The 25,859-nt window shown below is 40.8% G+C and overlaps 1 protein-coding gene across 13 annotated transcripts in view; it reads right to left on the reverse strand.

Annotated features, from left to right (window-relative positions):
• Positions 1 to 25,859, reverse strand: part of TCF4 (transcription factor 4) — a 346,933-nt gene that overhangs the window by 49,352 nt on the left and 271,722 nt on the right. For all 13 annotated transcript variants that reach the window (XM_059409713.1, XM_059409720.1, XM_059409716.1 and 10 more), the window contains one exon: positions 962 to 1,067. In XM_059409713.1, the coding sequence (XP_059265696.1) occupies positions 962 to 1,067 (106 nt within the window). The remainder of the gene's footprint in view (positions 1 to 961; positions 1,068 to 25,859) is intronic.

The following is a 25,859-nucleotide window of genomic DNA, read 5'->3' on the forward strand; positions in this document are numbered from 1 at the left end:
AAAAAGGTTTTCGCACCCAGGCAAAAGGAGGTAAAAGGTCTGCATACAGGTACAGGAATTCGCGGTAAATTCCATGTCTATATTTCAGAGTATTAACTTGGCAACAAGATCATCCTATTTTGAGAATACACGGCACAGGGTTATCAGGGATGAAGCCCCAGGTGCAGTCTCTGGACAGTCTGTTCTTCCACGCAGCTGGTAGCATTCTAACTATTCAGTCACTTCCGAGCAGCAGAAAGGAACCAGCTACCAGTGGCAAGACTGCAAGCTCAGAGGTACATCCAGGTACATTTCATTAAATAAATTCCATGATTAAAAGAATAAATACACCTCACCTACTGTGAAACTGTCATTTTCTCCATTTGTCTTGGACTAAAGCTGGGTCTTTCACTCTAAATCGATTAGCATGTTTGGGTGGAGATTCCATTGTGTAATGAAATAATATTCTAGACTAGAGATAGGACGCTTCATCTTAAATGAAGTTCTTGTTCTTACTTATAAATTAATAAGTGGCTAAAATTTTTATATGAAGTTATACATAAGGACAATTTGTTCCCAGTTGGCTAAATCCAGGATGCTCAAAATACACACTGAACCAAAACACTTCTAAAAATACACACACGTTTTTCTTGGGGAGAGAAGAGGCAGAAATGATCTGTCATAGAAGACCATCCCCCCAAGAAGTGTCAGTTCTCAGTGAAGTCAACCAGTTTAATCTTAACTCATCATTGCTCAAGGGGCTTTGATTTGAAAAAAAATAGGTCTTTGTCGAGTTTTAATTAATTGATGAATTTTTAATGAATTCAATTCCTAAGAAGGGCATGACCTTCAATATTCTCCACTTGCCTAATATTCCATTTGTTGAGGATCAGATCAGCAGTTTTTTGCCCCATACACGACCTGAAAAGACCCAGGGAGATTCTGCCCAGTGGATTTCCCCGCAGAAGTGGCAGCATCTTACCCTGCATGAAGAAGGAGCTAGGGAAAGTGCTGGCTGCTGGTTTCGAGGAAGGGTAGCCCGGCGAGTCCCTATTGTAGTCGGCAGTGCTTGCTGATGGAGCATAAACCTGAGAAAGGAGAGACAATTTAGTGTTGCTTGCTGCATTGACCGAAGCACCTCAAGATCCATTACGTGTTAAGAAGCAGGCACAAAATGCTACATTTCCATGTCCGTTCCAAATCTGACCAAACCCTACAACAACTACCCCTTTCAGAACACAGAAAAGCAAAAAACAACAACAAAAATGCTGAGTGGATTTGTGTGACTGGAAGACCAGGGGCGGGGGATATTTTCCAGTTGTAGGCAAGAATACTGCAAATTATGTCTAGTTAAATATATTATATAATAACCATAGGCTTGTCCTAGCCAAGCATCTTTTCTTTTTTTTTTTTTAAAAAAAAAAAACAGAAAACATAGATGGCCTCTGAGGTCATGAAAGGTGCAAACAGAAGGGCATGCATTAAGCCTCTCCCCTTTACTCTACCTTTCAATTAAAATGTTCACATCTGAGAGAAAGAGACAGAGACAGAGAAAACGAATGTGCTATCCAGACCACAGAAAGTGACAAATACATCTTGGAATATTAAATTCCCATAGTGTCAGCTTTTTGCAGAGATGCATGAAATGAAAAGGACCATTAAAAGCCCAGATCTACATAGACCACCAACAATCGGTATGTACACAGGAAGCGGGGGGAGCACCCCTTTATAGTTCTTATTACATTTGTGTGTGCAATAAACTTAAAAAAGTGTGCCAAAATCCTAATTTACGGAACATTCGTTTACTAATACTCATGAGACTTGGGGAACCAGTCCTTTATAAAAATAGCCTGTGTATTTTCTTGTTTATGTTTCCTCTAAAGGAGGCAGCATAGTCGAAAAGCATAAATTCATAAGGTATAGTTTAACTTTAATTGGTTCCCCCGCCTTGCCTTTCCTGCTAAATATAATTTTTTCAAATCCCTATTTTCTTTTGCTCCGAAAGTTCCTCTCTCCAGATGGTCGGAGAGACTGAAACACTGTCACCCTCTTGATGAAAATGGATACCTTCCTGCCTCCATTTTGAAGCAGGCAGCGGCTCACAAAATTGGCAGTGAGCCTACAGTGATATTCTCAGGTCACAGTAAAAAAAAGAGAAATTCACCAATAAAAAGGCAACTGCAGAGTTACCAAAAAATACTCCCATTTTTTTTTTAACAGAGCACCGAATAAACACCCTCAGAAAAATTATATAATTGCTCTCAGAACACCATGAATCCCAAACTAAGCATTAATACAAGGTTTAGGATTTCACAAAGGATAGGTCCACAGAGACAGATGTGGGAAAATATGCATACACATACATACATCAAATAAATGCTACATGTGCCCCACAGTGCCCTTGAAAATTGGGAGGTCCTGGAGACGGAACAAAACAAAAACAAACCAGAAGAATCCAGGCACACGTTAGAAAACAAGGGTTTTCTGCAGTCAAGGAGGGCTATATTTCATTTTATCTTGTAATTCTCCTTGAATTTTCAATATATAAATGTCTATTTGCTTCTGTTTCCACAAGGCTTACAAGAAGGAAGACATCTTTTTTAAGCCTCTTTAAGAGACAAAGAATAAACCTTAAGCCAGGAAATCTCCAAACAAATCAATATCCTTAAAGTTTTGTCATGCAAAACCCAGTATTTTCTTGAGAACTATATACAGCTAATAAACAGTTAGTTCGGAAAATACTACTGGATGTATTTAGAGAAGGTCTTGAGAGTAGGCTAAAAACATGAAATAAACATTACTGTCTAGGAAAATGGGAAATTGAAAATTAGAATATCTCATTTGATACAGCTACTCTACCTACCACCATGTACCTATGGTCCAGGCTACTAGCGGGACAGCGATTCGGGACAGCTGGTATTAACACAAGCTAAGTGTACTATGTGTCAGTCCCAAATTTTAGAGATCAGCATATTTACTATAAAGCTGAAAATAAACTCTGACACATATTATGAAATCACTTTATATTTTAAAACAATTTGAGTAAGTTCTTTAGGATAATATGTAGTTTAATTTTAATTATACTCTACGACAATATCTTTTTTTTTTTTTAAATTTGAGAGAGAGATCGTGAGAGAGAGCATGAGAGGCGAGAAGGTCAGAGGGAGAAGCAGACTCCCCATGGAGCTGGGAGCCCGATGCGGGACTCGATCCCGGGACTCCAGGACCGTGACCTGAGCCGAAGGTGGTTGCTTAACCAACTGAGCCACCCAGGCGCTCCTCTATGACAATATCTTTAAATATGCCTATGATTGCGTCAATACGATCTAAGGGCACCTAACAAGGTTCACCTTTTTCCCCCAATGTGGGCAGAATTACTTGATATTTCTTCCGGGAGAGAAGGATAAATCTTTGGTAATTCTGCCCACGTACAAGGAGGCTCTTGGACTATGAATTATGATCAAACTCAAAGATCTGAGAGTAAGATCACTCATCCCAAATTCGTAAGCACCACCAGCATAACAAATATCTATGGGTTTACAAAGTTTTTAGGATATATTATACTATATACTTTCTATTTTTCTGGTGTTATGGTCAAATGAACACTTTTTAGATAACAGGAAAGTCTTATTATCAAAAAATAGGCCACGTTTATAGAAAAAAGGCAATTTCTGCATATTTTACAAATTTTCATTATACTGTAAATTTATGGATCAGGTAAAATGTTATTCTCTTTCCATTTAACATAGTCCATCTTTCCCATCACAAAAGTTATTTTTAAGGTGAGCAGCCTACAGAATTATTTATAGAAATGTAATCCATGAACAGAACTATTATACTTTTTTAAAAGGTTTTATTTTTAAGAAATCTCTACATCCAATATGGGACTCAAACTCAAAACCCCGAGATCAAGAATCATATGCTCTATCGATTGAGCCAGCCAGGCACCCCTATCCTTTTTAAAAATAGAAGGAATTAAAAAATTTATTTGGTTCAGCTCCCCCCTCATTTTAATTATAAGGAATTCAAAAATGGAATGGTGAAAGCCACCATTCAAGATTTGCAATTTGTGGGGCGCCTGGGTGGCTCAGTTGGTTAAGCAACTGGAGTCTGCTTCTTCCTCTGACCTTCTCGCCTCTCATGCTCTCTCTCCTTGTCTCTCTCTCAAATAAATAAAAATAAAAATCTTAAAAAAAAAATTTTGCAATTTGCCTGACATACACAACAAGCAGTTGCTCTTTCTTTAAAGATAGTGGTGGAGCAGTAAGATGATATTTACGAAAACAGACTGATCATAACATTCATCCTTCACTTTATCCTTAATGTTTTCATCTCTAATAACCTGGATGACCAGCAAGCTGCGTTGCTATTTTTCACTTCAGTCAACTCTTTTGCCAATTTCTCCATGAAAAGACTCTAAAGTATGGGTTTCAATAATGTATTTAATCGAGATACTAAATTCAATAAGAAAAGCTCACATCCAATTAGTTTTGATTATTACTATTTTAGGTAACCGGAAAGATGACAAGTATTTGTTAACTAAAATAGTTTTTTATTTAACAGGACAATGATAAACATCCCAGATATCTCCAAATAGTTGGAGTCATTTTAATGACTAATCTTAAAATATCAGGCCAGTGAAAAATGAAAGAAAAGTCCCAAACTCTAGTTCAGTGTACTGAAGTGACCCTACCTCTGAAACATGAGAATAAGTCTAAAGGGAAACAAAGATCTATACTTAGTTTTTCTCTGATAAGGTAGCTTAGATGAAGGTGACTTTTGAATTCTTATTCCTCTCACTAGAGAAACCAAAGAAGGGTGAAATTTTTGTTGCAGAATTGGAAATGAGGAAACTTGGCCAAAACTCATAGGCTACTGCTCTTTTCATGAACTGCTTGTGGAACAAAAGTTTCATGGGGAGCTAATAGCAAAGTATGGTTTATGCCCAAATTTAGCACCATTATCTTTTCTCTTACATTTCAAAATCATAAATATAGAAATTCCGAGTTTAACCAATCTCTCCAGATAACACCAAAACCCTGAACTGATAAAAAATTAAAAATACATATTTTTTCATTTTATATATTAAATGTTGTAATCTGAGAAGAATTACTCTATTACGTTAGCTGTTCCATCCAATGTTCCTGGTTCTCCTTTGCTTAGTCATCAGAGAAATAATACAATACCTTCTTTTAAATAGAATCTCTGCCTATTAGGCCAGAAGAAAACCAAGCAAATCTGCAAAATGAAAGGAGCAGAATGCATATTCTACCTTTCCCCTTGATGTTCTCATTTTTATCTGTCTTGGCATATCAGTTTCACTTATGAAGATTTCAAAAATAACAATGAGCCAATTGTTTAGAGTCTCTTGTAGAATAGCTTTCCTGCAAGGAGCTCTACACACTCTACTTCTGGTTTTCCTAAGGGTCATACAAGATCGTTATTATGAATAGCATCATTCCTATTTCACAGGGCTGAAGTATAGTAGAGATCAATTGCATTGGTCCAGACCAGCCCGGGTGTGACCGCAAGTTTCACCATTCATCAGTTAGACAACCTTGGACCTGTTCCTTTAACCTGTCTGGCCTCCAGATTCTTACCTGTAAGATGGGAATGGCAGAGCCTGCTATGCATAGTTCTTATGAGAATAAAGGTATGTTGTGTATCAAACTACTAGAAGAGTATGTGGCACGTATTAAGCATGCAAAAAAAAAAAAAAGCCAAAACAAAACAAACAAACAAAAACAAAAACAAAAAAAATCAGACAATAGGGTTAATCTTGTGCTGCTACTGTTTTTATTATCTGAAAAAATGCGACTCAGGAACGTTAACCCACCTTTTCTACATTAACCATTAATCTAGTGGTGAAGGCAGCATTTAAATGGGTCATCAGAGTCTAGATTCTTTCCATAAAAAGCAATTCCTTGCTCTTAAAAAGCAAAAAAAGAAAGAAGTGGTCTTTTTAAACTATCAACACAAGGCTGTACTTTGACCACGGTTTAGAGAAATATTCTTTTGGGGATTTCATTATCACTTTTTAAGAAAATAAAATGTGATAATTCATGTTCATAGTAAAACCAATCTGTAGTAATGTTACTTGCTTCCTCAAGTGGGGAGCTAAGCTCTGAGGGGACAAAGAGAAGTGGCTACAGGTCCTGTGTCATGAGGTATGGAACTGAGGGAGGCTGGATGGTAACTAGTAGGATACACGATTCACCTTTGACATTCCTTACCATTACTACCCCTTTGGGATTCTGCAAGTACCATCGGAGTATAGAATTTGCAAAGAGAAAAAGTTCAGACTAACTGGAACATTGTAGTCGAGACTTTCAGACTCTTAAAGAGAGTTGCTGTATGCTCCACGATGGGTGGAAAATAACAAAGCTAAATTATGCCTCTGGTGCCCATGTGCTAGCAAGGCTCACTTAGTAGTTTAGACCTTGGCAGATTTCACAAATATTCTAAACTATGACAGGAAAACAGTCAAATGCCAAGCATTCACAAAGGTAGGCATATGCTTTGATGCTTCCCAGCATCAATTGGGGAAAAGTATTTGGAGGGGGATCAGCTCACTACTCAGGCAATGGGGCTGGACCCTCAACTCTGAAAATTTTTGTTTGAAAGACGTGGGTTCTAGTAAGAGAAATGAAGGGCGCAGGGGCAGTGATACCTCCATATTCAGAAGAGTGAGTGTGGACCCTATAATTGTGCCATGTAACCAAGGTAAATGTACATCGCCAACTGATCCATAAAGAGGGGGTAGATGTACTTAAAAGAGGCAATCTCCAGAGAATTCAGAAAAAGACTTGGCGTCATAGCAGAAACGACCCAGCTCTGGAAGCAGACCAGCTGGGTTCCAATTCCAGCTCTCACAAGTAATTGTGAGCTGGCTGGTGATATTGCGAGTCTTCGTTTTCTCACTTGTGAAACAAGGTTAATCTTTTTGTGAGTGTTAGAGATCCTACGTGTCAAGCGTAATTCTTAATCAGTTGTGGGCACTCTGTAAATGGTAGTATTACTCACATCTTGTTGTAAGTGCTAGTCAGGACTTATAGCTACTTTTAAAAGTGTTTGAAATGGGGCTATCCAGTCAAGTAGCCATTACTAATATATAGTTATTTGAATTAAACTTAAATAAAGTACATAAAGTTTAAATATCCATTCCCTTAGTCACACTAGATACAGTAGCCAAGTGCTCAATGGTCATATGCGGCCACTGGCTACCATACTGCATAGCACCAACATAGAACTTTCCCACTACGGCAGAAAGTTCTGTTGGAAGCACCGGCCTAGAGTCGTGCTTGTCTGTAAAAAGTCCTACTGAGCCGTGTATGTCACCCTCTGTTAGAGCAGCTATGACAATAATGCCAGCTCATTTGAGATTTGATATTCCCTTTAGGCTGCAAAAGCAAGAACTCTTTTGGCGGACGAGTCGGAGAGGCCATTTCCAGGTATCCCTAGTCCCTAGCATACAGCTGGTGTTAATAAATGTTGATGCTACTGAAGGGTAGGACATTTAGTTTTATTTATTATGTTTAGAGTTCTTGTACTATGACATATTTTTTGAAGTCCTTTTACAACCATCTGCCAAAATTCCTGCAAATTGTACCAAGTGGAACACGAGGCAAGAGTGTCTGTGACTCTGGGTTTCTGGAGATGGAGGAAGCAAAAGGAATCCTTCAACTGCAATTTTGTCCTTGGCCCCTCGTGTCTTTGGCAAAGGAATTATAGTTTGACGTGGTGTGATCACTTTTTCTAGATGATAAAAGTTGAACAGATGTTTAAGTTTTTCTGATCACGTGTTTTCACATTATTGGTAATTGGGTCCCTCTATTCTACTCTCACTTCATTTTTATTACTTTTTCTTTTCCTTTTTTTAATCTTTTTTATATGACTTCTTCACAGATGCTCCTTTCTCTTTTCATGATACTTTTCCACGTGCGGACTCTGTCCTGCTTTTTGGCATCATATTTTTAAAGCTCAAGTGCTTGCGATCTTACTTTACAAATGAGCAAAGGAAGAGGTTAATGGACTTACCCAAGGGCCTGGACAGAGCCCAGGACCCTGATTTTGTATCCAGTCCTCTTGGCACTCTCCTTTCTAAAAAGTCTTTTTAAAACTTTATAACTTAAATATTCTAATGGGCAGTAAAATGGCATAAAAGGTTAATAAACAGATTCAAGTAACAGAGTTGAGTACGTTATAAGGTTTAAAGGCAGTTAATAATGCTCCAGGGCATAGAACAGTCAGGCAGTAAATAATCTGAGAGTGCAAAAAACCAAAACCAACAGCAAACTCCAGGAATAAAAATTATTCACCTAGTGTATTCATACACCATTCTCCATACAGTGGATTCAAGTAAAGGAATGTTTTTTAGTGATAGAAAAATCCTACTTCATTTCCAGGGGATGGTTGAAGACGAATTTGCATTATTGTCACATAAATAGGAAATCTTTTTAGAGATAACATATAAATGTCTGAAGTATACTGAAAAACTGATGGATATTAAGTTATAAATGGAAAATTGCAAAGGTCGTAGGCTACTGAAATCATGAAGCTTATACAGGAATTAACCAAATAGTTCTAAATGCCCTAAAATCACTTCTGGTAAGAAGGTTCCCACCCCCAAACTCTCTTTATAGGTAGTCGGGAAAAAAAAAATCACAATTATCTACATGTATAAAATGTAGCATTAGTGTATATGATATTCCTATTTTTCCCACTAAGAAGCAATTACCTGAGTTCACTCTGCTCTATTCATCACAAAAATATGTATATGATCCCCCTAAAAGAAATCCCTTAAGTATATAATATAGATATTTTTAATATTTCATGTATTTATTTTGAGAGAGAGCACACCAGCGTGCATGCACATGTGCACAAGTAGGAGTGGGGGAGGGTCAGAGGACGAGGGGGAGAGAGAGAATCTTAAGCAGGCTCTACGCTAAGCGCAGAGCTTGATGTGGGGCTTGATCTCATGATCCTGAGATCATGACGGAAGCCGAAATTAAGAGACAGACGCTTAACTGACTGAGCTACCCAGGCACCCCCAGTATGTAATATATTTAGAACACATCACTTTGAGCACACATCCATGTGCCCCCATCACAAACATCACACGCATTTTTCCATTCTTCTAAAGAATCAGCTCAGTTTTGATGACCTGTACATGATCAGAGCAGTACAGGAAATCTGAAGCTACATCCTGTAAAGGAACTAGAGACAAGAGTTTTACTCTTCTCAGCCACCAAACTTCCTTCTCTGTGTGAAGAAGTAGTAAAATTGTAAAAGTTTTCACTCCCTTCTTTGTTCGTATCTTTACCGATCAAATTCTGTAACGGGCAGACATCACAAAGTCCCCAAACACAACAACAGGAAGGAGAAGAAGGGCGTTGAGTGATGCTTAAGGGATCGGGCCCCAGAGCTGGGGAAGCAGGCGCAGGTGGTGGGCTGCAGGTAACGCATTTCTCTAGAAGTGCACCCAACCTATGGCAAGATCAGCGATTACGCAGCGAAAAGGTGAGCTGGTCCCATTATTATGTGCCTCTTGCATGCAAGCTCCCCAGGCGCTACGAAAAACTTGGTGCTCTTTATGGGCAGGCAGCCCACATTGTTCTTTCCTCAAATAAAAAGGTCAGGATAATTCTTGTGTTTTTTTATACAGCTGGCTATAGTGTATTTTTCAAATCCCCCAATCAAATTTCAAACCCTAAAACTAAAATGAGTCCAGGTAGCCTTTGAGATGTATAAAAATTTACAAGGGAGAAAAAAAAAACAAACCCTGCTTCGATTTTTTTAAAGAAGCACTAAGAAGTACTAATAGTTGTACAATAATATTAGTGTAATTTAAATCTACACAGTATCCTGTTATTTTAGAAAGATTTTCAATGTGGTATCATTGCAAACCTAAGACAGTAAAACAAATAGGAGAGGTATGATGGAGCTTAGGCTACTGTGATATCACAGGTGTACTGTGATATAGAACATTTGAGGTTTTTAGTTGTTTTCACATATTATCCTACAACCATCTCAGTGATGCGTGCACAGAGTTGCCAATTAGAAACAAAGAAAGGAAGTCATGTATTATGGTATCATCGCTTAATGCTCTCTAGAAGCAAAAAAGGACCTGGTCCCAATGCCTGCCAGCCTCACGCTCTTGTCACCCTTGGCATGACAAAAATCATGACAAAGATAAAAAACAGATAACACTTGACTTAGGACATGCCAGACACTATTCCAGGAAAAAAAAAAAAAAAGTACATATACTCACTTTGTACACTCAAAGTGCTGTTTGATTATTGAAACAGTTTTATAAATAAGGACTCTAAGAGAGACGTTATATAACTCACTCAAAGCCACACAGCTCGTTAAGTGGCGCACTGGGCACATTGCGTAGGTTTGTTTCAGAGTTTGAGCTGTAACCACGATTCTACAACATTATCTCTTAATAGCTAAGAATTCTCTCCAGGGTGTTCGTGGACTCCTACTGACACCCAGCTCTGTGAATCCGGGGCCTCGTACATCCACGCCCTGACCTTCTAGCAGCCAGGTGGCTGAGAGTGCTGCGTCCATCCTTCTTGTTCAATAATACTGATATCGGAAAGAAGGCGAGTGACCTGCTGTGGGTTACGGGGGCACTTAGTGGTGAAACCAGACCCAGGCCTCAAAACCAAGACACTCAACTGATAAAAAGCACCCCATTACAACGTCGAGCATTCCAGTTTAGTTAGTATAGTTTAGTTAATATAGTTCCATCTAAGTGTACTAGCCTCTGGCTCCAAATACTTCTTTTTATTTTTACACCTGCATTTCTCTTGCTCTTGGCACGACGTCAGCAGACGCTGAATGTTTGCTATTATTTTCAACGTGGTGTATCACAGGAATGCCCACTGCCAACATTCTGAGTACCTTGGCCCTAGCTGAGAATGCCTTAAACTGATTAAGTTACACCTGGCTAAAGATCTCTTGAAACACTTAATTGCATAAAATTTGGTCCAGGTGAAACCCGACTTCTTCCTGGTTGCATTCCTTCAGTTACTTACTCATGTGGGACTTGGTCTCACAGGCTCAGGACCCTCGTAGATGCAACTGTTAAGTGCATCACAATTCTTTAATATATTCCAAACACCTAACCAATTTGTTTCTAAGCTTTTATTTATTGAATGCTCATCAGAAATTAAAGGTACTGTTAAGAAGAACACGACTTTCAATTTCTATCAGTTACGATACCTAGTTATTTTAACCCTTAACCGGATGTAACTGAAGGACTTCGATCTCTGCCCCATAACATCAAATTCATGATTGCTCATTATTTCTAACAGATCATATCCCATCTCAACAGAATTGACTACCACCAACCACAGAAACAACAAGATTTAACCAATATTATGAAAATATGTGCAACTGTGTGTGTGTATGTATTTGAATGAATACAAGAGACACGCCAAACTAAGGATAACATCATAAAATAGAGAGAAACATTCATTGTTCTGCCAGAACAGATTTTAGTGCTCTTCTCTATGTTTGAGGGCTGAGCTTGTGTGAGGAGGTGGAGACAGTGACCTATGATGGCCCATACTTTCTAAGAGTATTCTCCACCCTTTCCCCTTTGAGCCCAAGGCCAATAGGTTGATGCCTGAAGTCTAGAGTTGACATCCTTCAATGGACGTTAATAAGCTTGTCTTTTAAGAAGGGATCTAAGCTCAAATAATTTTGGATTCCATTGGAATGAACATATAACTTCAATGCTGCAGACCTTTGTCATGAATATTACCATGAGGGATAAAATCCTACGTCCCTGGAAAAACCTTCACAGTCACAAACCCACTTTTCAACATACCTCCAATCATCAGAAAATGTTATCTTCTGCCGGGAGCTATTACAATTCAACATGATGAGGTCTCAGATCTTTTCTCAAGAAGTACTTTTTAGAAAGAATGAGAGAAAAAGTGAAGGGGGCAGAAAGGGACAGTGGGGCTTTACAAGAAGGAGAAGAACCACCAAAGAAAAACACTGACTATGTTATAGTTTGACCTTGCACAACCTAAACGTGCTATTCCTATTCCTCTAATCCAGGGTCTTCAGGACTGCCTGTGTGCATAATGAGCACAGAGGGCCAGAGAGCCTAAGTCAACATTCCTTCCCAGGAAGCCAGAAGAATTAGAGAGAAAACTGTGTCAGACCAAAGCTGAATGACCCTTTCAAAAGCAGAGACATAAGCAAGAAAAAAAAAAAAAAAGATAGTAAGACCAAGGTTCTAACTGATATTGCAAAGACAAGAAGAATGATCAAATAAACAGTTCACCAAGGGGGATATGTACTTCTCCAGACACCTTCTTCGCCATGAACTTAACAGTACAAAAGGAAATTTGGTCTTATTCTATAATTAGTCATCATAAAAAGTTCCTATCTTTGTAATGTTTTAAATTATAAAGACTTTTTGGGACATTGGTGGCTCAGTCTGTTAAACATCTGCCTTCAGCTCAGGTCACGATTCTGGGGTCCTGGGATGGAGCCCTGCATTGGGTTCCTGCTCAGCAGGGAGCCTGCTTCCCCCTCCATCCCACCACCCGACTTGTGCGGTCTCTACTGTACACATGCTCTCTCCCTCAAATAAATAAAATCTTAAAAAAAAATTTGTCTCCATCATCTTATTTAAGAATAATTTTGAGATAGATTATCTATCCAAGCAGTCGCCCACCTCAGCCATCTTACATAGTAGGAGACAAAAGCTGAGAGAGCTTTTACAGGAACTGGATGGGGACAGGAGGTGGCGGGCTATGATCTACGTTGGTTTTTTTTCATTCCAAATCCCAAGTCAGAATTGTTAGCACTTGATCAGAATGTCCTTCCAAATCACTTATGGTCTAAGGAATCCAGAGAGCTAATTTTTTATATTAGTAAATGCTATCTACTACTGTCAACTAGAGTTAAAGATGAACTCTATGCTGTGGTTTGCAGCATCGAGCTTAACATCTGATGCTTCAAACAGATGTCATCATCTTCTGCTTACTGAGAGTGTTATATGAATAGTGAGTTTCCAATTTGGTGAAGTTCTGAACAGGAATCCTCGCCATGGTACACTGTACATTCATGACCCCAACCTCCCTTTCACAGAGGTGGAAAAAATCACAAATTGTCTTTCTTCTGCCAAAACATATGGCCCTAACTCCTTTCAACTGAAAACAAAAGCATGAAACAATTACCAAATATAAGACTGTGGCACAGACGGCAATGAAAAGAAAAAAGTATATGAATTTTCAGTATCTCTGTCTAACCAGCCACCTCCTTATCTGTTATCCATCCAAGGACCCGCCCCTCTCTCACGCGCAGGGCACTTTCAGGTAAAATCAGTCAGCGATATTCATTGATGTGAACAGAGATTTTAGCTAGCACAAGGCTAGGGGCTTTGGTATATTTAAAAAAAAAAAAAAAAAGGTCTCTAGAATTGTCATCAGGACCCAGTTGGGAGACCTCAGATATACAATAAGCAACTTGAAGACATATGTAAATGAGTAGTATTTGTACAAAATGTTTATGCCAAAGAAATGTAAAGAGAATTATCCAAGGTTACTCAAAGACTTCTCGTTTTTGAAGATTTTATTTATTTATTTGACAGAGATCACAAGTAGGCAGAGAGGCAGGCAGAGAGAGAGGAGGAAGCAGGCTCCCTGTTGAGCGGAGAGCCCGATGTGGGGCTCGATCCCAGGACCCTGGGATCATGACCTGAGCCAAAGGCAGAGTCTTTAAACCACCGAGCCACCCAGGCGCCCCTATTCAAAGACTTCTTGAGGACGTATGGGCTTAATAAAGAAGGGAAATAATATTCCTTAAAGGGAACTGGGCAGTAGAAGAACAAATTACCACCAATAAGCAGTTCCTCTTCAGGAACATTTAAAATATTAAAGGGCGCCCGGGTGGCTCAGTCGGTTAAGCGTCAGACCTTGTTTTGGCTCAGTCATGACCTCAGAGTCATGAGATCTAGCTCTGCATTGGGCGCCAGGCTCAGTGGGGAGTCCGCCTCTCCCTCTCTCTCTGTCCCTTGTGCGTGCTTGCGTTCTCTCTCTCTCTCACTCAAAAAAATATATAATTAAGTTGACTTTCTCTAATATTTGAATTTCAGACACTTTTCTCATCTGATCTAATTTTTCTTAATTTTAAAGATACATGGTTTAAAGATCTGTGGCTACCTCAAATATTTTTCTGGACTAACAAGGGTATAAATAAAGATAAACAACAGTAATTACTTTGACAATAAAAATTACAGAAAGAATGTTCCTTTGATGTTTATCTAAGAAATGAAACCTTTGATACCTAAATTACTTCATTCAATAAATTTGAATCTTCAAAACTAGAAATGTAAAATCCAGATGATTGCTTAATATTACGATAAAGGAAGCAGTTTAAAATTCTCAATGTTGATGAAATTAATGAGGGAATTTTTTACAAGAAGAGGAATTTTGCATAATAAAAGGCCCCTAATTGATTTTTGACTTTTTTTCTTCCTTGATAAATTATTATCTAAGTGAGAACTTAAGAGAAATACAGAGAAATGTTAAAAAGAAGCAAGGGATACTTCCTTTTTTCTTCTACCTGATGGGAAAAAATCCATTAAATAGCCCTTTGCTTATATAAGTATGATATATTAGGTCCTTTGTCTGGAAAATTTCCTAATCATAGGTAGATCTGGAATTTCCTAATCTCTAGATAGATGGATTAAGTGTCTACCGTGTGTGTTTGTGTGTGCCTGTGTGCATGTATATTTGTGTATACTGTGATAAAATTACAGGTTTATAGAACACGGCGGCAGGAACTGTTTAATGGGTATAGGGTTTCCTTTGGGCCTGATGGAAATGTTCTGAAACTAGATAGATGTGGTTGCTAAACATTGTTAATGTATCAAATACCGAGGAATTGTTCTTTTTAAAATGGTTAGTTTTATGTCATGTGAATTGCACATCAACCAATGCAAACAAAACAAAACACAGTAAGCAGGCTCCTAACCTTCATGCTGTCCTTCACAAAAAATATTAATGAGGGCCCATCTGCAGGGAGATGGTATTCTGGTAGTAGAGAACTAATGAAGGCAAACTTCTTAAGCAGTATGTCTTGTCATCAGGTGCTAGAGGGAAAATCTAGGCAAATAACGTAGCCTTCTCAGGAGAGCAGTCTTTCCACTGAAATAAAAACTGATTTCTCACTCATGATCTCTTTGTCAGCAAACTCAGTGCTCTTCATTCTACCAAGATAACTTACGGCTTAATGGGAGCCTACATATGCCTAACTTATCAAATTGTACATTCAAACATGTATGATTTGTTGTGTATCAATTATATCTCAATAAATCAGTTAAGAAGTTTAAAAGAAAAAAGATGAACTTAGTGATTCTTCCTCATCGCCAAAATATTTTAAGTGAGTTAACTAGCTATAAACAATGGTCTCTAATGTGCTCTAAGAGCAAGAGACCGTCTTTCTATTTTTGGTTCTACTGCTCATTAATTAACTACAGGTAGGTCCTTAACCTCTCTTTCAATCTTATGGTAGTTATTTGGAAAGTAGAGATCATAACATCTGCTGCTACACAGAGATGTGGTACAAATAAGATCATGGCGCTGAGAAAGCACCTTGAAAAAATAGGGACCTCAAGGTATCTCATTTGTATAGCAGGTTTGGCACCCTGATGATGCTTGACATATTTTTGATGGTGACGAGTCTGTTTTCTTTAGTGGAAAACCTCTTGATATGTGAACAACCTTTTCAGCGCTTGTTTCTAACAGGTGCAATCAGGAAGGCTACTAATGATGTAACACAGACGGGATCATGGACCAAAATCCTTTCACAAAGAATGAGCTCAATACGTTTTCATCAAACATATTTCATCTTCTAAACTTTCCCAGCACTTTACCTTAGAAATGTGTAAATTTTATGAAGTATAGAAGTCTTTCCTCCAGGGAAACATGATGGGCTCCTGGGGGGGGGGGCGGAGGATGCCCACAGCAGGTGCCCAAGAAATAGTCACTAAGCAAACAAGAGAAATAGCCAAAGTAAACAAGGACCAATTCCTTCCTTCGTCTAAAAGTTTACACAGCAGATTTTTAGCACTGAAGGGCCTTAAAGAGCTATACCTCAAGTATCTTTGTAGAGAAAAACTGTCCTCTGAATCACGAATGGCTTCTTGAAGGTACTGCCCATGAGGCTGAGCCCCTGGCCTCTTACTATGAAGAGGACATCGCGTGGTGATAACACGTCATGGGTAAGATCATACACGGCCACTGCACAGACATTCAGCACTGGATGCGCAGAACGTCTCAAGGAACTTGTGTCAAATTTATGAATATCGCTGACTTGCTCTACTTGTGGTATCTGTTCCTTAGTTGCTCTGTCCACCTTTTAAAAACAAAGACTGCATGAAACTACCACAGAGAGTCAGTCTGCGACTTTAATTTTCCTAAAGAGGTTGAGACACTTAAACAGAAGTCACAGATAGGTTCAGAGCACACCTCACCTTTAATGGTGTTTTCTACCATTTCCGTCCCATAGGATCCCCCAAACAGACTAAACTGTGAAAAGGAGGCAGGACTCAGACTATAAATCAAGGTGCACCCACTTTGTTAAAAGCTCTCCCTTTCCATTTTGCCATCGGATTGTCCTGCTCTTTCATAGATCTGTTCAGATCTGTTTCACCTCATTGGTTTGCAGGGGCTCATTTCCCCCTTTGCATGTCTTCTATCTTGTGTTGCTATCTTCTGTTTTATATTTATGATGTGTTTTCCCAAATACGTTCCAGTTCCCTGGGGGGGCGTGTGTCTCATTCTCTTTTCCTTCACTCTGTCGGGTAGATAAGATACCTGATGCTCATTTTCAGGTGATGATGATGATGATGGCAATGACAGTGACAATGATGATGGAAAAGCAGCTGGTGGTGCCCTTTCTCCACTTCTTTACTTTCCCTCCACACCCACTACCCCAGCGGAACTGCTCAAGAGCTCCTGGCTACTGCCCAGGTCAAGATGCCCAAGGTCATCTTTTTCTCTCAACGACCTCTGACACTGTTGACTACTTCTTCCTTCCAGTCAGATTTGCTTCCCTTGGCTTCTCTGACCGGGTTTTCCTGGTCGTCCTGCTATCCCTCTCGACTTTTAAATTCAGTGACCTCTTGGACATACGCCTTGAAGGGCTCCTTATTACAGTCATGATAAGATCTACACTTCCTAATGGGGTACACAAGGCACGTTATGATCTGGCCACTGCTGACCTTTTCAGTCCCATCTCTTCCTACTGTCTTCGGCACCATGAGCTCCAGTCATCCGAACTACTTTCAGGCAACAGTATACGCCGTGCTCTTCCTGGATCCAGCATTTTGCTTGCTTAATACCCATTCATTCTTGGGCCCCGCTTCCTCCAGGCCAAATGTGGGACAGGCGCCCCTCCTGTGTCCAACCCTAGCAGTCTGTGTTCCCCCATCAGTGCATTTTCAAACTACATTGGAGTTGTCTACTTCCTTGTCTATCTCATGTCTGTCTTGTTCAGAGCTATATTCTAGTACCTTACTCATGTTAGGCACTGAAGTTTCTTACCACCATCTGAGTGGAGGAATTAGGAAAAGTACTTTAAAATGTTTGTTTTTTTTTTTAATTTTAAAACAACCAAACTCATTTCCCTATAAAATAAAACCCACCCTCTCTAAAACTTTAAACTGGTAATCTCAGATGATGGCACTAGTCCAAAGAACAGATTAAAGATTTTGTCCAAGGACACTTCCATGACTTGCCTTCAGTGGGTAAAGCCTGAAGCTCCAGCTGTTTTTGTTCCCTAAACTCCCCTGTAGTGCCACCTGGTACTTAAAGCCAGATGCTGAAGAACAAGATATGGAGAGGAGAAGATAAGTGGTCTCTAAGGTCTTTGCAATTGTCCCAGGACTTCGAATTCCTAATGTCGGCTCTCTATGGTACACTGTGGAAAAGAGAAGGCAAACTCCTACCACCTACAGAGAAGGCCACATAGCTCAGGAGTGAAAAAGAATAGGACCTCTGAGTGTGGTAGCCTGTGGTTGGGCTACCACCTAATGTCAAGAGAGGGTACCATGTATCTTCATGAGAGTTTTACCTACAGTAGCTAATCACTTTGATTTAATGGGCAACATCAATTCCAGGGATAGTTGTGTGGTTGTGTTTTTGTTTTTTGTTTTGTTTTAAAATAATGATGCTTTCCTTCTGTTGCACACCAGTCATGCCACAGAGGGCCATACCCAGTATGACTGTTCCTAAAGGTGAAATGATCTGTGTTCTTTTCTTAAAAAGTCTGCTGTGCACCAACTGAGTGAGAAAATGCTAAGATTTGCATTTTCTTGAAATGTGATGCTATTTTTGAGTTTCTAATTGAAAAAATTTAAACTGCTAGTAATTAAGTGTGGGGGAGCACACCAAAGGTGGCTCGCATTTAGGCACATGGTAAACCGATTTGCCATTGAACTGGGAGGCTAATGTTCGGGCTGGGTAAGCCCAGCCATGCCTGTGTTTGTTCAGTGTCTCATACTATTTTTTGAATGTCATGGGCTCAGCAAAACCCAAAACACATTTTCTCAGCACTTCTCTCTATTTTCCAACCCATATGTATTTCGAGAGACGTTTTAATTCATATGTTTCTGATTTATTTACATGCAAGTCATCAGAATGTTGTTTTGTGCAAACTATTTGATGTCCAGGAAGTCTGTTGAGCCTCTCCTTTGAGGTTTTTTTTTTCCTCTCCTAGGATCAGGAAGCCATGATTTGCAAAAATTTAAAAAAAAAAAAAAAAAAAAAAAAAACACCTCATCAAAATCTCCAATATTTTTTACTCAAAGGTTCAAATTTTGTTCAAAAGGAGGTGGCATAAAGTCAGTACAGTTCTGCAGTTGGCAGACCTTGCATTTTCCTGTTACTAACTGACATTGCTCTTCAAGATGGTAGTAATGTCTTCCTTGTGGACATAAAAGTGCATATTTGCAATGTATGAACAAGAACAGGTCCTAAAGAGAGGCGATGAGCTCTTCAAAGATTAAGTGAATGTGTTCTGCAACATGGTATCTGGGGCCGGGGAGGGGGTCTCCACATCTAGAAAGAGGAAAGTAGTTATCACTTTTCCAAGAGTCCTGAGAATTTTTCATCCTCCTAGGGACTTCTCAGGTAATCGCTTTCCTCAACTGATAAAAGTAACACTAATTCAAGTGTGATCTGATAGCAGCTCACATACATTTAAAAAATCACCATAATATTACATTCTCCATTTGTGAGTGACTACAAACCAAGGAAGGAAGGAAGGAGAAGAAAGGAAGGTCGTAATTTTTATTGCTTCCAAGGAATGAGTTAGTTTGAGGATCCTTTTATTCAGACTTTTGACCAAACAGGCTTTCTTTTTCTTTGATAAGTATGAAGACTGTTGTAGCCTAGATTACTGATGGGTGTCTACATAAATTGGACCATTTAAAAAGATACTCCAAAAGGTAGAAATATTTTAGAAGACTGAATAAAGTTTCAATAGGGAGTAGTTTTTAAAGTAGCTGAAGTTTTTTTTAAAAAGAAATTGTATTTAAAAAAAGTTTCTTCCCCTGCAAACTTATCTAAATGTCAGTCCCAAAACCAAATTAATGCTGGGCAAGACGCATAGAGCTGGTATATAACACTATCTCATGCCTCTGTAGTGTGTCTCTAAAATATAAACCCACATTTCCCATGAGACTCTTTGTCCTCTGTTGGGAGGACAGATTAGGAATGCTAGTTAATCTGAGCAGGGACGGACAGATTTCTACCTATGCTGCCTTTCAAAACTGAGATATCTCTCTTCCCTAAAACTCTTTTCCATTTTCCCATTTCAAAACCAGAATGGTTAGGGCTAAAAAGATTCAAAAAGTCTGCTCAAATCAAATATCTCCCCAGCACAGCTGCTGTTAAGTGACCCAACAAGTTCTAAAACAGGTTTACAGCCCATACACGACATGATTTTGCTATGAGTCCTCAATACCATATATTTCAGGAAAGCAACATTTTTTTTTTTTAAATCACCAAACTGGACTTCTCAGTACATCAGTCTTCAAAAGCAGCTAATATGGAATGAGCAGCAAACAGAAATGTTACGTCTTAAACTGTCAGACTGAATATGGTGATTTAAGGTCATAAGATGTGCCCACTATCAGTCCAATAGCCAAATAGCCACTATTAGAATACATGACGAGAGCACATCAACTAATCACTAGTTACTGCGAATTCAAACACAGCTCAGAGGACAAAACTGTAGGAAGATTGCCAAATAATAAAATACAATTATTATCAAGACAGAAGGGAGGAAGAAAGGGATAGAAGGAAGGAAGGAAGGAAGGAAGGACGGACGGACACAACCATTTAGCAACCTAATCTGTATATTATAAGGACCTACTTGGGTAAAGAGAAATGTACCCTTGGGCAAATATCTTAGGAAACAGCCAATTGCCATTGTAAAATTATGGTCTGTTTTATCTACAGAGTCTATCACACAGACAACTCCCTATAATTTAAGTCAACAACTAAAGTTTTTAGTTTTTACTGCCTTTCGATAAAGATCAGCTCTGAGGTGGAAATAAATATGAGGTGTGTCAAGTATTATGGCTAAGTTTCAATGGCTGGCCTTCAGAACCAATAATTCACCTCACACTTGAAAAACTTTTTTTTTGGGGGGGGGGGACCATATTTCTACATTTTGGTCCTGGTTCATTGGTATCCAATTTAAAAGAAGGAAGATGATAATAGAAACATTCACTCATGAGAAACCAAATTACCTTATAAAACTATATAAATTCCTAATTGTGAGTAATATTTTGAAATGCAAGAGTTGAAGTAAAAAAGTCTTAGCCTCATGGCTATCCATCTGTAGAACAGATTACACGACACGTGAATTTGAGAGCATTATAGAAAAATGTTACTTGGAAAGAAAACATTTTCATGGGTAGCATTAAAAGTGTCTATCGTGTTCTTTCCCCCTCTTTGCCTTTCTGTTCCCCAATATTAGACCTTCCCTTGGCAAACTCACAGATGCGATCCCCTGCTGTGTAGCAGTAATGAGGAGCCTCCCCCTGGAGACCCCCCACTGTCAGAGAGAAATCGCCTTGGATGGGAGAGATGGGTCTCGAGCATCTCCCTTCCGAAGGGAAATGTTCATATAGACCTAGGCACCCCAACTAGCTCCTCCATTTTATGGCCTGAGACACACAGGAAAAGAGAACCTCAAAGAAATCCTGCCTGTGTGCAGCATATGCTCAAACAAATTCAAAGAGGCATCCTAGATGAAATGCTCATGCGCTCTCTCTCGCTCTCTCTCGCTCTCTCTCTCTCTCACACACACACACACACACACACACACCCCAATCTCTATCGCTGCCATTTTTCAGTGTCATTTCAATGGTTAACAACCTGAACTAATAGCCATTTTAAAACATGTCCCGAGCTTCTGGAGAGAACCCACTCCCACCACCCGTTTGTTTTTTGACTTTAGTATAATTCTGATCATCCTGATGGACTGACCGGCTCTGGGATTCTAACACGAGAGTGGACAAAATTTTTTGTTTGTTTGTTTTAATTGAAGGTCCCTTAATGTGGGCCACATGTTTCTGGCGGTGATTTGGAAGTACAGAGAGGAGGCAGGGGCAGGGAATGCAAAGTGGTAGAGGGCTGGGGAGGGGAGGCTGTGGGGGGGAGTGGGGAGGGGCTGGATGATGAAAAGACCAGTTCCACAAGCAAAGCACATTAGCAACCCAGAGTGGAAAGGGCCGGAAGGAAAACCCACCCACCTCACCCCTGCGTTCATTCTATCAACCTGCAATTGCTGCAATCAAAACCATATGTCGGTTCTTCCAGATCTTTCTCACAGGACAAACATGCAAAGGGCCTCAGGCCTGGCGTTGCCATCAAATGGTAATTGATACCATATGAGCCACAAAATAGAAAAGCACATGCAAACAGCAACCTCTCTCGCCGCACCCCCCCCCCCCACCTCCCAAACCCCTTCTCGGCCCCTTGAGAGGGATGAAATTGCAGGTCTTGCCGGGCTGCTAAGTGCACGGTGCACCATGAAAAACAAGTGTATGCAGCTCCAGGAACCACCTGTAAATCAGAGAGAAAGGAGGGTCCGCTAGCCCAGAGCCGGTCCCAGAGAACAGGCGAAGGCGAAAGGCCACCCCAGGTTAACACAAGGTCATCGATCACGGGGAAAAATGAGCACAGGTGTGAAGCAGATCACAGGCCTGCGAGCAGGGAATGACCTCCCCGTCCCACGGCCACATCCGGCCTGGAGAAGGCTGGTGCCCACTAAGCCACATCTGTCTTCCTCTCCTGAAAGTGAGATAGTGGGAAAGTGGAAACCGCTCCCCAATTACAAGGCAATTAGAAGGCAAGAGACTCCAGTCCCGCATCTGCCGTCCCCTTCTCCGAAGCTCTTTCTGCATCCCATTGTTTTCATCGAAGGAAAAAAACATCCAGAAAACCTGCTGAGCTGGAGGTCCTGGCAGTGGCTGGGCGAATGTAATACAGTAGGTGAAACACGTCTCTTATTTCCACCGACACTGACAGACCACAAGTAGCGCGCAGCTCTCGCCTCTGCATCTATGTATTTTCTTATTAACTCGATCAGGCAGAAATTTGCAGAGATTTGTTTGGATTTAGAAGTCACAACAGAATGTCAGTTTTACAAACCAAGGCTCATTCTGTGGTGAAATGTACAGCTCTGGACCCGACCATTCACCGCACACATCTCTCTGCCCCAATTCCTTCAGCGGCCGCTTCTGAACACACAACCGACTTACTCTAAACACACGCAATGGGTCTAATTTTTCCTCCTTCTGCCTATCCCATTATATGTGATATTTTAGTCTTATAGACCTTATGAAGTTTAAATATTTTCCAGATGGGACCAGGGAGTACAGAATCCTGTAAACACTCTAAGTTATAAAAAGACCAACCAAATACTGAAAGCAGAAGAGAAAGATGATAGAGTAGTCTTCTCTCGCGAGCAGTAACCTCATGAACGAACACCGCAAACTGTAAGGGGTGGGCAGATACCAACTCTCTTCTCCTTCCCCCCATATTCTCCAGGATTGGCTGATTCATCCTTCTTTAGGTTATGTCTATTTATATCTATTCCCATTAAAGCATCCCCCCCCCAAAAGACGATTCGAGCTCCATTTACAATTCAGTACATCTGCACAGTTAAAAAGAAAAGCATCCTTGCAACCCAAAGAGCACAGTCCCACAGAGGGGTAGGGAGAAGGCCTGGCCATTGGGTCCCTTTGCCCGGATTCTCAGCAGTCGTTTCTCCCTGAATGTGTGGCCACAAAAATCCCTGGATAAGGGGACGTTTCCCAAGGATCCTCCGCCTAGAGGCGACGCAGGGCCATTCCTCATGACGCTCAGCACCGATCCAAGAGAGAGAGAAGTGAATGCATGAGGGGAGTAGAGTGACAAGGGCAGGGGATTAAAATGAAACTCCTGCCGCATGGCAGGGGAAAGAAGAAGTAGGGCAAAGCAGGTGGGCAGCGTGGAAGCCAAGCGACACAGGGGAGCTCACGAGGGGTCCGATCAGGCAGGCTCGGGATAACCACTCTGGGGAGACTCGGACCTTACCTCTGCTGTCCCTTCGTGGTCCAGTCAACAGAACCCTGTATCTGAGAATCTGCATTGTTTAAATTTCAGCCTGTGCTGCTGTTTGATTGGTCGGACATGGCTGGCAGCATCAGAACTGCAGTCTGACAGACAAGGAGCAAGCGGGACCACAGCACAGAATTCATAATAGGAGGGAGAGAGGGAACTTCATGCTGGATATATGAACTCAGACCCGCAGATGTCTGCCGCAAGGCCTGGGGCTCGCCTCGGGGTGGGAGGGCCTAGGAAGGAACTGGGAGGAGGGCAAGGAGAGGGGGAGGGGGGACAGGTCCGGCCGCCAGGATGACCAAGCGCGAGGCCTCCCCTGGATGGAGCCGCATCTGGACCACGTTTAGCAGCGTCCCTCTCGCCACTCCCAGTTCCTCCCGGGGACACAGGAGGCTTCTCTCCCTCCGTGCCTTCTTCACAGAGGCAAAGTGGGGTTTCCGGTTTGGGATATGGTGGTTGTCCTCTCCTTTCCTTGTTTTTCAAAATTGCTGACATTTTCCAGAGGACACAGAAGCTGCTAACGAGAAGCCAGTGGACGACAGCCTGCCATCCAGATTTTTCCTGGAGACAGGAAAGGTCTCCAACGTGATGACACTCTCTATCAGACAGCAAAAAGGCCAACAGGAGAAGAGAAGACAAATGTACAGTGTTGGGAAATGGTGAAGTGGCTGGAGAAAGAATGGGGCAGAGAGAAAAGAAAGGAAAAAGCTTGAAACCCGGGGAGGACGGAGGTGGGGTGTGTCTTCATTCTGACCCAAGTGCCTGTTTGCCTCCAGGCCAGCAGGAGCCACTGAGAACAACCGTGGTTGGCCAGGGATCACTCTCTACTCTCGCCATCTTGCTCCAGGGAGACACACACACACACACACACACACACACACACACACACAGCCTGAACCAGTCGACCAGCCAACAGGTATGACTGAATTTACCTGCTATAAATGTTGGGTTATTTCCCCCCAAGAAAATTCTTTATTTAGAGTTTTCACTTCCAAGAAAGGATCGATTGGAACACTGGCCTTCAGGTCCCTACTATCCTAAATCATGACTGTACAGCTCTGGGAGAAAAAAAATTAGTAAAATTTTAAAATCCAAGCAGAATTCTCCAATGCTCAGCAAAGAACATTATTTATAAATGGCCTCTTCCCCGGCATTATTTGCTCGCAGGAGTTTTGAGAAGGTACCACACATTTATTGCAGAAGAAAACTAAGGTACAGCGAGGGTAACAGAGCAATTAAAAAGAGAGAGAGAGAGAGAGAAGAGAGAGAGATGGATAAAAGTGTCAAGAAATCAAGGATAAAATAAGGGCCCGAGAGACTGGGTTATCACAACGAGCCAGGTAAAGGGACAGAGACATAAGATGCTTCGGCTGAGGGGGAAGGAAAACATCAACGCAACGTGAAAAGCAAGGCTCAATAAAAATGCTGCAAAAACACCACCACTCATTTAACGTCCATTTGAAAAAGTAAAATGACCAAACCGGGCACAATAAATCCATCTAGTTCAAAATGAAATAAAAATCCCACCAAAGTCTGCGCCCCTCCCAAGAAAGAAAAGAGAGATCTCATTTCTTCCCTTCATTTTGAAGACGCCGGTGACACAAAATTAACTTCTGTGAAATAAGGCTAGAAAGACATTCAAGTGAAGCCCGAAGAGGCAAGGGGAGGGAATGAGCATAAAGGAGTTGGATCTAAAAGTGAGAGTAGCAAAGTAGGAAGAAAAATGAATGCAAACAAAACCAGAGGGTTGGTGTGAAGCAAGTTCTAGGCAGAAGGAGAAGCCTGGGGAGAAAGAGGTGCTCAGAGGGTCGGGATTTCATTTGGAGACGAGAAGTCTAATGTGCCATGAGACATACCTATGTAGGTACACAGATATGACTGCAAACAGAATTCACAAGGCAGGCTGCAGAAATGGGACAGAGGTTTAAGAGGATAAAGGTAACACAAAAGAGATCAGAATGGAACTGGGAACACAGAATGCAGTCTGCCAGGAGCAGAAGGAAAGTTCCTTAGGCTCTCTAGAATTACAAATACAATTTTGCTAAAGGTACATACCACCGAAAACACCATCACAGGCTGGGGAGACTAGATGAAGACAACCTCATGCATTTCTTGCCTCCACTTTCTAACTTTAACGAATCTCCCTAATCTCCAGGATCTGCTTGCAATTGCATGAGACAACAATAAACATATGACACAAGGGCCTCACTTCCCATACGATTCCTGGTC

This window comes from Mustela nigripes, chromosome 8 (genome assembly GCF_022355385.1).
Source record: "Mustela nigripes isolate SB6536 chromosome 8, MUSNIG.SB6536, whole genome shotgun sequence".
Lineage (NCBI taxonomy): Eukaryota > Metazoa > Chordata > Mammalia > Carnivora > Mustelidae > Mustela > Mustela nigripes.